The 15,426-nt window shown below is 32.0% G+C and overlaps 1 protein-coding gene across 6 annotated transcripts in view; it reads left to right on the top strand.

Annotated features, from left to right (window-relative positions):
• The window catches only part of COL11A1 (collagen type XI alpha 1 chain), a 491,382-nt gene that overhangs the window by 394,325 nt on the left and 81,631 nt on the right, over nt 1-15,426 (top strand). For all 6 annotated transcript variants that reach the window (XM_074370060.1, XM_074370058.1, XM_074370057.1 and 3 more), the window contains 7 exons: nt 101-154; nt 4,404-4,457; nt 4,586-4,630; nt 4,777-4,830; nt 4,958-5,002; nt 8,513-8,566; nt 13,237-13,290. In XM_074370060.1, the coding sequence (XP_074226161.1) occupies nt 101-154; nt 4,404-4,457; nt 4,586-4,630; nt 4,777-4,830; nt 4,958-5,002; nt 8,513-8,566; nt 13,237-13,290 (360 nt within the window). The remainder of the gene's footprint in view (nt 1-100; nt 155-4,403; nt 4,458-4,585; nt 4,631-4,776; nt 4,831-4,957; nt 5,003-8,512; nt 8,567-13,236; nt 13,291-15,426) is intronic.

The raw sequence follows: 15,426 nt of genomic DNA, 5'->3' as shown, positions 1-15,426 counted from the left end.
AGTGTGCCAATATGTGTTTTTAAATTCTAGAAAAATGACAAATTATTATTTAAACTGAATTCGACTTAGAATTTGTTATTATTATTGTTTTTAACTTTAGGGGAAACTTGGTGTGCCAGGATTACCAGGATATCCAGGAAGACAAGGTCCAAAGGTAAAACTATTAGCTTGATTGTTATATTTATTAATCATGTATGGTTTTCTTTCAGTTTGTAACACAGAGATGAAGAGTCCTTAAAATATGATTTCACAAGAGGAAGTGAGAGAGTGTACGGGCACCTGGAGTGTAGGGAGTTCAGAGAGCTGAGGTGATTATGCATTAGAGCATTTTAGAGACTGGGTCACGAAAGGAAGGCACAGTCAGCCACTTCCTCATGACTGCAATAAGGTCTGTTCCAGGACAGCAGATAGGATACCTAGAAGTTATAGGTAAACGACAGGTGGTGGATAATAGCTCCTGATTTCATTTCTAGTTCTCTAAGGGTTGGAATTACCACTTGATTTTTTTTTAAAATAAAGAATCATACTTCTTTCATCCTCTTTATTTCCCCTCATTTCTACAGAATTTGTTTCCCATGCTATAACAGATCACCACAAACTTGGTGACTTAAAAAAATGGAAATTTACTCTTACAGTTCTGGAGACTAGAGCAAATGGATGATCTCATTTCAAGATCCTTAACTTAATTACATCTACAAAGGCCCCCTTCCTCCAAATAAAGTAACATTTACAGATTCCAGCATTTGAATATTAGATATATCTTTTGGGGGGCACCACTTAGCCCACTACACTCAATTACACTCAATACACTCAAATTCTATTTTTGACTATTTGAAATATATTTTAAGCAAAAAGGAAGATGTTTTAGAAATATCTGTTTACCTTGGTATAGTAATTTTCCTCAAGCTAGTGATGAAACTTTAAGGCTGCATTTGATGTATTGACTAGTTACATTAAGTGGTTAAATGTTTTAATATATAAATTTTGGTTATTAATATTAAGGTAGTTATATGCACATGGGATTATCTATCAATCTACCTATTATCTATCAACCTATCTCTTTATCATTTATCTAACCCTGCTTAATGCAGTCAGACTCAACAAGTTTAGTAGGTAAGGATAAATTCTAGTTTTATAATAATCCCCAAACATATATTTATTAGGAAGTGTCACAGCTAATCAATGGGAGACAAAAATATTCTTTCTCCTGACCAATGAGAACTGCATGCACTTGTGACTTGTCATCGTGTGATAACAACATTTTAAAGTTGCCACGTGGTTTTGTCCCAAAATTTTTCATTGAATATCTAGAATATATATTCCCTTGTATGGTAGGAGGTACTCGGGTCCTTCTAAAATAAGATTCATTTCAGCTATGATTTAAAATTAGTACAAACATCGTTTACATGTTTCTTTAGAACACTGATTAGTAATTTTCATCTTTTAAATATTGTCTCTAATACACTGCTTTGTCACCTAGTTATCTTCCTTTCAAATGTCACTCATTTTCACAGGATTTTGAGTAAAATAAGATATTCACTGCATACCCAACACCTTAAACTATTCTTAGATTACTTGCTAAATTTTTTTTATCTGATTACTACATTGAACTGCAATAGTGGTGTTTTGATTTAAAAACAGAAGACTGCTTTTACATGTTACTTGAATGAGTACAATTTTCTTTTATGACTTTGACATTCTTATCTTTTTCTGTTTTTCCTAAGTCATTTCTCTGGCATTCATTGAGTTATTTTTATTAACAAAATGGACTAGAATGACTTAAAAGGAATGTTTCTTCTTAGAGGAATCAAATCTTTTATTTTTACCCTCTAACCTAAATGTCTGAAATGTTGTTCTTTATCTTTTTATATTACTTTTCTTTGTAACTTTTTTCTATGATCAAAACCATTTACGTTTCTCTGTTCTACAACAAAAAATGATGGGTACATCAAAGATAGCTTCACATTTTTTTCCTATGTGGAAACCAATGAATTTTGAATAGTTTTTGTCTTTATTGTACTAGAAGTGAAATTCAGCTGTTATCCTTTCAAGCAATTTAAGGACTATAATTAGGCAATATAATGTATCCAATATCTTGCTAGCAATATAAGCCATAATGGGTGTTTGGAAGATGCACTGCCTTACGCACTATAAAATGATAGCTATTTCAGAAAGTAAAATCTATTCTAAGTTAGGATTCTTTTATATTTAAAATAGCATTTAAGATAATTTTGAAAGTTTCATACATATTGACTGAGCCAATTTTGCCATTAACCTTTGACTTTTTGGCCTTTTGTTTGCTAACTGTTTTTTCCATTTAAAAGCAGATAATGCCTTTTCGTGGAAATTACATGTTTTACTGACTTCTCCTTATGTGAGAAAAGAATATGCCCATTTAGTACAAACTGTTTAGTAGGTGGTAGACATTTTTGTCTGTTTCCCATAAATTTCTTACAGCAGAAACTATGTAAGAAAATAAATTTATTAAACATAAAATTAATGCCTATGAGCAATTTGCTTGAGTGGAGTCTTTGTAAATGTGTTTCTGTTCTGCTCAAGACAGATGAATATTTGTCCCCAAATTAAATTTGATAGAGCTGAATTATATCCATATTGGATTATATTCACTTCCCAAACTCCTAGAGTCGTCACATAGTAATTTCCTCCCAGATGAGACTATCTGATTCTCTGTGGAGAAAGAGGAAAGGCTTTGAGAGCCCTTCAAAGACACATAATTTGAAGACATTTTTTCCCCCTTATGTGAGTGTTATATGTCCTAACAATTGTCCTTAGGGTGATCACATAGTGGTCTCTACAGGCAGGAATTAGAATATATTGCTGAATGGGTCATAAAAAGCTTAGCAGTGTATGCTGAGTTTTGTCCATCAATTCCCGTAAGGTTTCACATACAATTTCCTGACTTGTGGTAGAAATACAAATTGATAGCATCCATCCTGTACGCATCACCTGGAGAAATTGTGTACAATGCAGTTTCCTGGACCCTATTGCTAGAGAATCTGTCTCAGTATGTCTGCAGTGAGATTTGACAGTCCTTATTTTTAGCAATCGCTCCAGATTATTCTGATATGGAGGAGCTATTTATCACTTAGAGAAACATTACTTTAGGGATAGCTCAAACCAAATGAGTGGATAAAAAATGTAAGGCATATATTCAAGTCAAAGAAGACACTGTTACTCTTCCTCAGTGCACGGGGAAGTGTTTAAAATTGGCATGTCACTATTCTTCGCTAGACATTGTACGCTTTATTGCGTATAATCCATACACTGGTACGAATAGGAAAAGTGAGTATTTGGAAGCCCCCCACCCTACCCTTCCCAGGGTCTCATAGTAAATTGAGGAGCAAGGATTGAACTCTAATCTGCTCTATTTCATGATACAATGACAAGGCAAACCAATCACAGTCATATTCAAAGGAATCTCAGCAGATGAAAATCTAGATTATATATATATATATATATATATATATAATATATATATACAAGGTAAAATGGGGGAATTAAATTATATTAGTAAAATAGAGCTGTTTGTGGATTAAAATACACAATGCTTCTACTGTGCTTATTACATCTTTAAATAACCATTATTTACTGTTATTTATCATTATCATTTTTATACCTTGCCTTCCTTTATTCCAATTTCCTACAAATTTCAAAGTACCTGTAAGATGCAATTGATTGCTATCACTTTGCAGAAGAAAAAACTATGCTCAAAAGGGAAAAGTAATGTACCCAACTTACTTAGGTGAATGCATGACAAACATAAGTCTTGAATTTATGTTTTTGGAATTCCAAAAATGGATTTTAATGCTGGAGTATCCAATTCAGACTTTCAACTAGATCTAACCACATTCAAACATCAAACAGAAAAGGTGGATGAAGGTTTTTAGTGTTTACAATTTGATCCAGTTCTAAAGGTATAAAAATACTCAACTAAAAAGTGGTAAGTATAAGAACACAATACTGTTAATTCAGGAAAGATATTTTATGAAAGTCCTATTTTAGTACTTGATTATTCATGCTTGTGAAAAATAAAATTTTTCTTCAGAGTTGAAGCAAGTATGTAGAATTGTAAGTCAAAAATTTATTTTATATGAAATGCCCCTTAACTGCTGTTTTTTAATATGAGAAATGATAATATTTGATTAATTAATTTACTTAAAGTTAAAAACTAAAATATTTTATCAATTCATGCTTTCAATGCTTCCAGGATTTCAGCTGTTATTGTAAGTTCATTTCTAAATACATAAATGGAGGTTGTATCTTAAAATTATATTTTTGATTTGAATGCTACTAGCTCCTGAGAATCACTGTTTCAAAAGACTCAGCTTGTGGCTAACAATATTAGTTACTACATTCATGGCTTGTTATTATTTCTTCTGTAGGGTTCCACTGGATTTCCTGGGTTTCCAGGTGCCAATGGAGAGAAAGGTGCACGGGTATGGTATATGAGTATGCTGTTCCGGATTATCTAATATAATTCTTGCATGAGTACCTGTCTCTCAGCACCAGACACAATTTACTGTGATCTACCTCATACTGAAACTGTTTGAACTGTCCTTGGCAGGGCGTTGCTGGCAAACCAGGCCCTCGGGGTCAGCGAGGTCCAACGGTAGGTTCCTTGATTTAAAATAATGAGTTTCATTTTTCATTTTGGGTTTAACTTTTCAAAATAATGTTCCTCAAAAATAAAAACTGATACCGTGCCTTTGGATCTGCTTGAAACTAGATCAGTTTCCTCTTTGCTCTCATGTGCAGGGTCCTCGAGGTTCGAGAGGTGCGAGGGGTCCAACTGGGAAACCCGGTCCCAAGGTATCATCAGCATTTGTTCCATTTGGGCTCTGCTGTAAGGGCCTCTTCCAGAGGACGGATGTTACCAGAAGAAGGAATCAAAACTGATTTTTCTTTTCTGTTTTGTTGTTGTTGTTGTTCCTGCCAGGGCACTTCAGGTGGTGATGGTCCTCCTGGCCCTCCTGGTGAAAGAGTGAGTATGATGCAGTCACATCATATAAATGTTAGTATTTTGCAAGTGTTCAAATTTCCGGGAAAAGTTACACGTGTCTGCAAATACATGGACACAGTCATCCACAAAATCTAGTCAGAGTTTAAAATTTGTATTCCTTAATTTACTTCTCTTAGAAAAGCTTTGTTATGTGCTGTTAATTCTGTTATAAAAATGAGCGAAATAATGTGTATAATTGGCCTATGATGTCAACTCTTAACTCAACACCAAAATATTTTTTTCTTTTAAATGTGCATATAACACCCATTACCTTCTCCGCCACACCTCTTGCTTCCCATACTGATGCTCACTTTGTCTGAGTGCTGACAGCAGCACTGTCTGTGCTGGTAAAATGCAAGCTACTAGTAGCCATTAAGTCACAATCGATATACATTCAAATCAAGATAAAACATCTATTCCAGTAAATAGAAAAACTATTTAGTAAATTGATTTTCAATTGATACAAAGTAAAGCTAAATACACATGAGTAAGCATGCCCTTTATTATATTTTTTTTGGCAAAATATAGCATTTTTGTAGCCAGATTTTTTTTGAACACTATCCTCTTGAAAGAATTTTAAATATTAATTCAGTATTATTGTCAAAGAAATTAGTCTCATTTCTCAATAGTCTATAATTTTTAATATTATGTAGATATATTAATATATTTTTGTATATTATTTTTTGAAGTTTATAATAGATATTTCACAACAAGAAAAGCAGAAATACTCTGATGTATAACTTAAAACTGAGAATAGGTCTTTTTTTGGAATAAACTTTCTATTTGTGACAGAAATGTCAGTAGATAAGACAAAAGAATAAATATTTAATTACAGTTGTTTCAAGGCTTTGGTTCAAATTTAATTAAATTAAACTTTCTACTAAATGTTTCTCACTCTTGATGAGCTATTCCCAAGTTAAGTTCATCCCGTACATTTTGACTATGTAAATAATACATACATTTGAATAGTTTATGGCCAAAGTCATTTTAATAAGAGGATACAGCTAAATCAATTAAAATGACTGAATCATTAAACGGAGTAGAACCGTTTAACAAATTGTAGCACAAATAGGAGAGCTGTCTGTAACACACCCTATTCTGTCTTTACATATTTTGCGTATGCATTCCAAAATTTCATAATCAACTATAAATCTTTGCAAATTTATTTTAGAACAGAACAGTATAACCCCAGAGCATGATAACTTTACTGAATGTTTGTAAAAATACTTTGAGAGTAAGAAAAGTATGTTTTGAGACTCTCAAATTAAAGGTTGATTTTAAAGATTGTTTAAGTAAGCTTGAAACCATTTTCAATAAACATTTTTACGTTTTAAAGATGCAAAACATATTTCTTGTGTTCTGTGTAGTGGATGAGACATTTTCTCCCTAATATATTCACATTTTCTGCAAAGAATTTTAAGTATCATGAACTATTTATTATGTCTCAGGCACACAGTTGAAGAACAATAAAAGTAATATCACAAAAATATTTTCTTCAAAATATGTGATTTGGGAAGTTCAGGGAGAGAATTTTGTTGTACCATTGGTTTAGAAATGGCAATGCTCATTTCAACGAACTCTTATTAACAATATATTCATGTGTATATATATATAGTATATATGTATAAATAATACATATTATGTATATATATGTGTGTAAACAGTCATCAGAATACTCTGCAGGTTAAATATGATCCCTTATATTCAGGATTTGCAAAACATGAATGCCTGCTATTAAAGACTTAATGCAGCTTTTAGTTGGGTCTAAGATGATCGGATTTAGCAAAACCAAAATGAAACAAAAACAAAGAACTAAGACACCCAAGGCACCTCAATAAATTGAATTTTACACAAACAGTGAATATTTTGTGGCATAGGTATGTCTCTTGTAATACTTGGGACATATTAAAATTATTTGTTATTTATCTAAAATTGAAATTTTAGTAAACATTCAGTATTTTATCTGGCAACACTAATTGAGTTCCAACACTATCTTTACACTGAGTTTTTACATAATTTCTGCCTTACCTAGAAACTTTTTTGATTAATACAAGGAGAATGTGTCAACACATTTTTGTGCAGTTTATACAGAAAGACCCACTCTTCTTTCTTTTCTCTGAAGGAATGATTTTTGAAAATTTATCTTTCTTAAACAAGTTTAAATTCAAAATCATATTTTATTTGAAAAGCAGTAAAAATTTAGAAAGCAAAGAAATGACATTTTCAGAAATTATGATACAGAGCCTGCTACATAACCTTAAAGGAATACCATTTTTAAATTTTGAATTTAAAATTATCTTTATTTATAATTTTCTTTTTATGCTAGATATTTAAGAATGATAGTTTTATACTTTAATGAGAATACCAAAGTTTCTAAGTTCCAACCACCCAGTGTTTTTGGTAATTGCATGAGATATCTGTTTTTTTAATGACATACCTAACCTTGAAGTTTCTTTTTGATTATAAGATAAGATGCTGGTAATAGCAAAAATTTGTGCTGATTTCTGCACTTGCATTGGATTAAGAATGGTAATGAAATTTCCTGTGGGAAGGCTAAATTGGTAAATTGAAAAGAGTAAATTATATTAAAGATCAACTTTAGTAAACTTTATTTTTTATTTAAGTATAAATAAAGCCTACTGTAATTCTGTTATTTAAGAAATTTTATTTGTATTATTTTCCATTTTCTATACAGTCCTTTTAGAAATATAATTATCATGTTCCAGTCATATAAAGAATTATCTTTTATCTTTTTGCTGCCACCAATATAGTCATTGTAATAGGGTTGACTTTATGCATTTTAAAAATATGTAAATGTGAGTGTTGAACAATATGGTTGGTTAAGCATCGAGTCAAAAGCAATATTATAAATGTATATTTGGATTGAATGTTAATGAGAATATTATATAAAAAGTTCTTTTTATCTTATCTACAAAGGAGTTTGTACATAAGTAAAATGAAATAGTGACATCCTTAAAAGTAAATATATTTTAAATACAGAGGTTAGTTACAGGTTATCCTCTATGGTCTTTTGAGATAGCAACATTTTTTTTTCTGTTAGTTTTGTATCACTAGAGCCAGAACATTTATAGGGTGAATTTTAAAAATAGTTATTCTTTTTGGTGGCGCTGTGGAATTGAAATAGCCTCCTTTTATGGATGTTTCTAGCCAATGTTAAAAATAGATGATCTATGGGACTTCCTTGATACATCTATGTTCTATTCACTTTTAATATGAATTCTAAATATTTACAGTGTTCTTGAGCTAAGACCATTGATGGGATGTGCAGTTTTGAGTACTGAATAGTGTGAAAAATCATCGTTTTGCTTTTAGATTAATGTAGGTTATCTTGTTGTGTTGCCATAGTTCTGCCATTATGGTAAAGGAGCTGTATTCGATTTTGCTTTTTATCTATAGAAATAAACTAAAAAGTATAAAGATGTGTCTGTTAAAGCATATTCTTAAATTTCCCCATTGCTTTTTCCTTTTCAGGGGCCTCAAGGACCCCAGGGTCCAGTTGGATTCCCTGGACCAAAAGGTCCTCCTGTGAGTGTCATAGTTTTTTCTTTCTCTTTCTTCATTGGCCAATTTTTCAAATTTTCCAGAGTAATAGCTTAGATATTTAAAAAATTTTAGATATAAATATTGATAAAAATTTCTATAAAAATAAAATTACGCTTAATAACACCAAAGGATATAGATATTTTAAACTTACGGAGTTTATAAATGCATCTGAATATGACATATATACCTTATTTAATAAATAAATATTATTTATATATGTCTAGTTAAATATTCTGTTTAAATATTCTTTCAAAGTATATGAAAACTAGAACAACATTAGTATCATTTTCTCAAGTACCCTTCTACTCAATTAAAAATCATTACTGAATTTCATATATTTGGTGTATCAATTTCTCTTTTACCTTCCGTCATCGAATGTATCCTTCTTCAAAAAGTCACTTCCTAAACACCCTATGACGTTTTGATACTACTTCTATCACATCAAGATCTATTTATTTGTATTTAGTATTTTTGTCTCTAATGTATTCTTCTTAGGAAAGGTAATGATAACCCTTCCTGAATCATATTCCTGTTATAAAATTTGTTTAGACCAACACTTTTTTGAATATCTTCATCAAACATTTTGACAAAATTAATTGATATCTTTAATTTTTACACAGATATTCATGGGAATATAAGATGTGCTCAGTGCTCAGTTGCTTTTCTCTCTCTTTTTTAATTTTTGGCAACTTATTCAGTTTATTTATAAGAGCTAGGATCAGCTTACCTACTGTCTTAGTCTGTTCTGGCTGCTATAACAAAACAAAAACAAAAACAAAACACACACACTGTAGCAAATAAACAACAGAGTTCATTTCTTACAGTTCTGAAGCCTGGAAGTCAGATATCAGGGTGCCAGAATGGTGGGGGAGGGCCCTCCTTTGGGTAATGGACTTTTCATTGTATCCTCACCTGGCAGAAAGGGGTCTCTGGAGCGTCTTTTATAAGTGACTAGTTCCATTCATGAATGTTCCATCTTTGTGATTTAAGCATCTCCCAGAGGCTCCACCTACAAATAACATCACCTTTGAGGGTTAGGATTTTAACATTTGAATTTCGAGGGACACAGACATTCAAACCATAGCCCACAGCCCCCACTAATCTAAGGAAATTGTTCTTACAGTGTAGTCCCTGGACCAGAGCATCAGCAGCACATGGGATTTTTCAGAAATGCAACATCTTGTCTTCACCTCTCTTACCTAATTGAAACTATAGGAGTGGGGCCCAGTCTGTGTTTTAACAAAATCTCTCTGTAGTTCTGATGCCTGCTGATGTTTGTGAAGCCCTGTTCCAGTCTAGAGTGGACAATGCTATTCAAACTTCAATGTGCACGTGAATCACGTCAGTATCTTGTTAAAAATGTAGATTTTGATTCAGTAGGTCTGGGATGGGTCTTGAGACATGACATTACTGGCAAATGTCCAGATGATGGCAGTGCTGCTGGTCAATGGGCCATACTTCAAACAGCAAAGTTCAAAAGCATTTTGGCTGAGAATAAGACCAACATAGTTTGAATATGATCTACTCTGTAGGAAACAAATTATAGCTAAAATTTTCAGTGAATGATTTAAGAGCCAATTTTTTTTCAATGTAATAATACAAATAACTAGTTTCCAGTAAATAATTACTGGCAGTTTTACTCACATCATAGATATTTTCATTTAGAGACACATTGATATAGATTTTTGGCTGAATATTTTAAACTGATTTTTGAGCTGAAACTTTTTGACAAAACCACAACAACATACATCTTGTATGAGAAAGTTATGGAAGACTTTTTGTATATGCCAATATTTCAAAAACTGTTCCTCCCAATTTTCTAATTTCTATTAATTATATATATAATATAAATAATTATAGTTAACCAAATATAGTCCAATAACAATCTTGCATAAAGGAACATTTCAGAAAACTCTGAATTAAGATGCTAAAAATTTAAATAAATTCTATATGTGATTACATTATATTTTTAAACAGTTTGAAAGTCATTTACAAATAAATGTTCTCCAGTATTTTGATTGAGTTTGACTAACCTCCTCTCTCTGATTACTTTCAAATGTGACTTTAGCACATGTATTTTAAAAATGAATTATTTACTGTGAAATACTAACTTAAATATTGAGATAATCTCTTTTTGCAATATTTTTTGACATTGTTTAAAATGTTAGTTTATCACGAACAGTCTTGCTTTATTATTACACACATGTCAAGAAAGTTTGTTCTCTATATTATAGTTCTATAAAAGTATTAATACAAATAGCTAGTATTAAATAAAAGATAATACAGATACTACTTGCATATAATATTGTTTACCCACTATTTTAGTTTTACACCAAATGTAATATTAATTCATGCAAAGCTGCACGTAAACAAAGAAGTGAAAATCTTGTTGCAAAAATGTGCACATAAGATTCTTTCAAAAGTATTTTGAAGCCATGTGGATAGATCATTGTTTAGCAACATAAAATCCAGTGTTATTTATCGCTTCAGCATTATCGTACCAATCATATTTGTACAAATTGTTTAGTAGTTTCCCTTATGTAATATAAATTTATTGTCAAAGACAGCCATTTTTCCTCAGACTTTTTCAGTCTGTTCTCGCATGTATCTTTCAACAAGCTTTGAGACATTGATCATGCATGTATTTTGTCTCTAAGGAATATTAGAAGTATAATAAATACCTACACTTGAGAAGCATGCAGTCTGCTTGGAGACACATGACACTGTTAAGGAACATCGCTTTCACTCCTAAACAAAATGATTTTTATACTCTGTTGCTCTGACAAGTGAAACATGAGAGCATGAAATAAAAGCACCTATCATTTCTCTGGTATGCAGTGGTAGAACATATAGGAAAGCAATGTCTTAATTTCTTTCATGTTTAGAAGGAAAGATTCAGGTAGAGGGATAGAACCAAGCTCCTCTTCCTGCAGATTAATCAATTCATTTTCAATGTAATCAGAAAATATATTTCATATATATGTGAAAATAAATGACAAAATATATATACATTCACAAGACACATTGATTATGGATTGAGCACTTGGAATGTTCATGTTTAAAGTCTGTTACTCTCATGCCAATGTCAGCATATATTTACCCTATTTTAAAAAAATTAGGTGATTAAGATTTGTAACATGACTACTATAAGATACATTCTAGTTAGAGAAAAGTCAAAACTCAGTGCTACTGTGAAGTGAAAAACATCTTAACATTTATTTATGTGTCTTTTCACAGTTTGCTGTATGTGCACACCCCCATTCACATAAATTTGTTGTCCCTGCTTTTCACCAGCGACATCAAAGGACAGTCGCTTTTGATCAATGACATTATTATTTTTAAATTAATGACATGAAATTATTTGGTAATTAATATGTTTATTTTATTAGTAGTGTAGAGCCATTAAAATTACTTAGGTTTAATCAATTAATATTAAGGATCTATATTTAAATCAAGAAAAATGTTGATGCTATGAATTCTTTATATGGTCTATTAACACTGTTCCCGCAATAAATCAAAGAAAGCCATTAAAAATCATGTTTCATTAAACCCCAGGTGACATTATTTAGATCTAAGTTCACTGTTTTAAAGAGTTATAATATTTTACAAAGAAAGCCTTTCTCCTGAAATGTTGTACTCAACCTAGAAACAGTCTTACTTCAGCGAAAGAAAGCTGTGAAAATGATCCTATTTTGAAACAAAGACTTTTTTGAAACTCAATGTACAAAGAATTGATGTTTGAAAATAGATTTATGTAAATAATGTATTTATTTAAATAAGTAGGTTTATTTAACTAATCAACATACTGTGAGAGGTACACCTGCCATCATTAAAAATGTTGTTATTAAAGTGATCATTTCTCTTTGTTTATCCAGAAGAATGAGAGTATCTCTGCCTATACCTATTACACGTTTTGAAATTTGAACTTGATGCTTAATGGTTTCAAGTTGGATGAATAATCTATAATGCCGCCTAAACAAGCAGTCTACTTCTACTAAATATCTAAAACAGGAACCTCACAGAGTTGTTTACTTTAAGTACTTGTTTAACAGTTTCATTTATTTCTTCAGTCATGACAGAGACAGCATCCTTTATAGAAAGTGGTAACGTAGTAGAGTTGCTCTCAGTGCTCAGTAAACATTATGCTTCCAAGAAAACCTATGGGGAAAAACTGGTCCTGATGACTTCTAAAATTGGCCATTGCACCTTGTTTCCTTTACGTGAAGCAACTGAGAAGTAAAATGCCATTGTTAGTAAGAGTTGTGTTTCTTTCACATTCTTTTCAGCTAGAAGCTGAGACCACCACTAGAGGACACTGTCTATCTCTGTTATCCTAGTCTTGATGCGTAGGAAATTGAATTAGAAACAGATCACCCAAAAGAGGGAGAAATATTCATTTGTCAAGTACTGAAGCACCAACATTTTTACAAAAATAAAAATACAAACCTATATGAATATGCTTTTTTAAAAGATAGATGCTAATAAAATATTTAAATGTAGAAAACTGAGATTGCAGTTGTACAATTTTCTCTTGGTCTCAGGTATAGCTATAGAGTTATATGAAAGAGATAAATACATATACGACCATATATAAAATCAATATAATTCAAGGAATATTTATGACATTTGATGTTTAATATTTGTGATTTCAGGGACCACCTGGGAAGGATGGCCTGCCGGGACACCCTGGGCAACGTGGGGAGACTGTAAGTGACCCCATTCTTCTAAATCAAATTTCCCATCTCTAGCACCTCATCATGTCACAGAAAGCTCCTTTATTATTAACAGGTCAATTACCAGGTTAAAGACAATGGAGAAATTTCACTTAACCTTTTTAAAAATATTTTTTAAATACATAAAGAGACCCATGTTTGTATCTAAACACCTAAATGAATATACTTGAGGACAGGGATGTTACTTGATTTTATTTTCCTTGTTTTCAATAACAGCACGTTAGGGATGAGCTGATGGAAAGACCTCATTATCTTTTGGATACCTCCACAAGTTTGTCAGCCTTGACCCTTTCACTGAAGTCTTTCTTACAGATATATTCCACCCTTCACCCTTCCACTTCTAAAGGAGACACAATACAATAAGCCATGTGGTTAACACATTCTTCTATCCAGAATTAAGGGATGAAATATTTACTGATATTGGAACCATAAAGCTATAATTGGTCTGGAACTATGTCAAATCCATCCTCTCCTCTCAAGTAGAAAAATGTAAATGGGAAAAATGTAATAATTTTATTTTAAAATTATAAGGCATAGAACATTAAATAAATTGAATAATATGTATCACAGTGATTTGGGCGGAGGGGAAACTGGAAGCTCAGCTGTGGTTTAAGAGTCCTAGTGGTTTTGTTTATTTGTTCTGCCACTGTTACAAGCCTGTGTGTCTGGCTATTGCCGTGGGATGGTGGTCTCATCAGAAATCATTATGGATTAGCATGTTTCCTTGGAATCGATTCTTGGTTCCTACCATTGATTGATTTTATCCAGATTTCTTAAGGAAACCGAAACACAGGCTACCTTTGACTATGTGGTTAAAAATTATTTTAAGGTATTCTGCCAGCATGAACACATAGTTGGAGTTCCGTTGAAAAGCACAATAAAAATCTGAAAAACATGATGATTTTCTGCATAGGAGAAACAGTGTCAGCAGCAGCCAATTCCTGTTTTGTTCACCAAGTGACAATTCTTACTGTAATAGCTTCTCAGCTTCAGTCAGATTGTAAACTTCAAAGTCTTGGGTTACAGAAGCGGAATCAAAAATGATTTAGTGAGACCAAAGAGTAAACTTGTTTGGGTTTCCTCTTGGGGATGACATCTGCATGAAGAGCATAAAATAAACTCTCTTAAGGGATAATGCTCATGCAAATTTGCAAATATATTCTCATTCAAATCTTGCAGTCAATCATTTTTAACTAAGTCGTGGTGGAGCTTCTTGGGAATAACTCTAGAATATTTACAGTGTCTTTTGAGGAAGGAGTACCTAGAGATTTATCATTATAAAATCCCTTTTGTCTTCAATTTAATCAAGAGTTTCTGCTTCTATCCAAAGTAACCATGTTATATATAACATTTAAAGTTAAAGTGGAAAAATAGCATATTAGCTAATGATCCTCGGATGGATATTCTAGTCTAGTAGTTTCTTATAAACAAAGACTAGAATTATTTCTGGAAAATTCTATTCCTAATTTCAAGTCCACTTTTAAGAGCAATAGCGAATCACCAGGATTCACGGCCAGGAACCTTTCTTTCTTACCTAATTCTGTGCTGACTGGGGTTTTAAAGATTGCCTTGTACAAGAGTCAGAATCTAGGGCTGCTGTATTTTGATATATATGTCTTAACTTATTTTAAAGAAGAAATTATTTTGTTATATTTGAGGTTTGTCCCCAGACAGAAATCCTTGAATCAAAGTTTCAATCTGATGTCTTACAATTTAAAGCTTTTTAAGGCCACTAGGAATAATTAGAGATAGCCTTTATTGTGCTGAAACAGCCCACATTTATTGCAGAAACAGTGTTAAATTGTGCATTGATCCTAAAATTAACTCAGTCCCTTACAGGTGATCAGAATAGGTGTTACGTTTCTATTACCCATGTATCAAATTAATTTCTGTTTCCAGGAATTTTGGAAAACATAGTTTAACTTGTTATCCTAATATTAAATGGCAAGTATTGCCTTAATCTGACAATATTGAACAAGCACACTCAATTCTGTTTGTCTTGGGAGGGTAATTAGGTTTTTATTTACTTATTTATTTATGGCGGTACTAGGGATTGAACCCAGGACCTCGTGCATGATAAGCATGCACTCTGCCGCTGAGCTCTACTCC

Source organism: Camelus bactrianus, chromosome 9 (assembly GCF_048773025.1).
Source record: "Camelus bactrianus isolate YW-2024 breed Bactrian camel chromosome 9, ASM4877302v1, whole genome shotgun sequence".
In the NCBI taxonomy this organism is placed as follows: domain Eukaryota; kingdom Metazoa; phylum Chordata; class Mammalia; order Artiodactyla; family Camelidae; genus Camelus; species Camelus bactrianus.
This window is presented reverse-complemented; position numbering and strand designations above follow the sequence as displayed.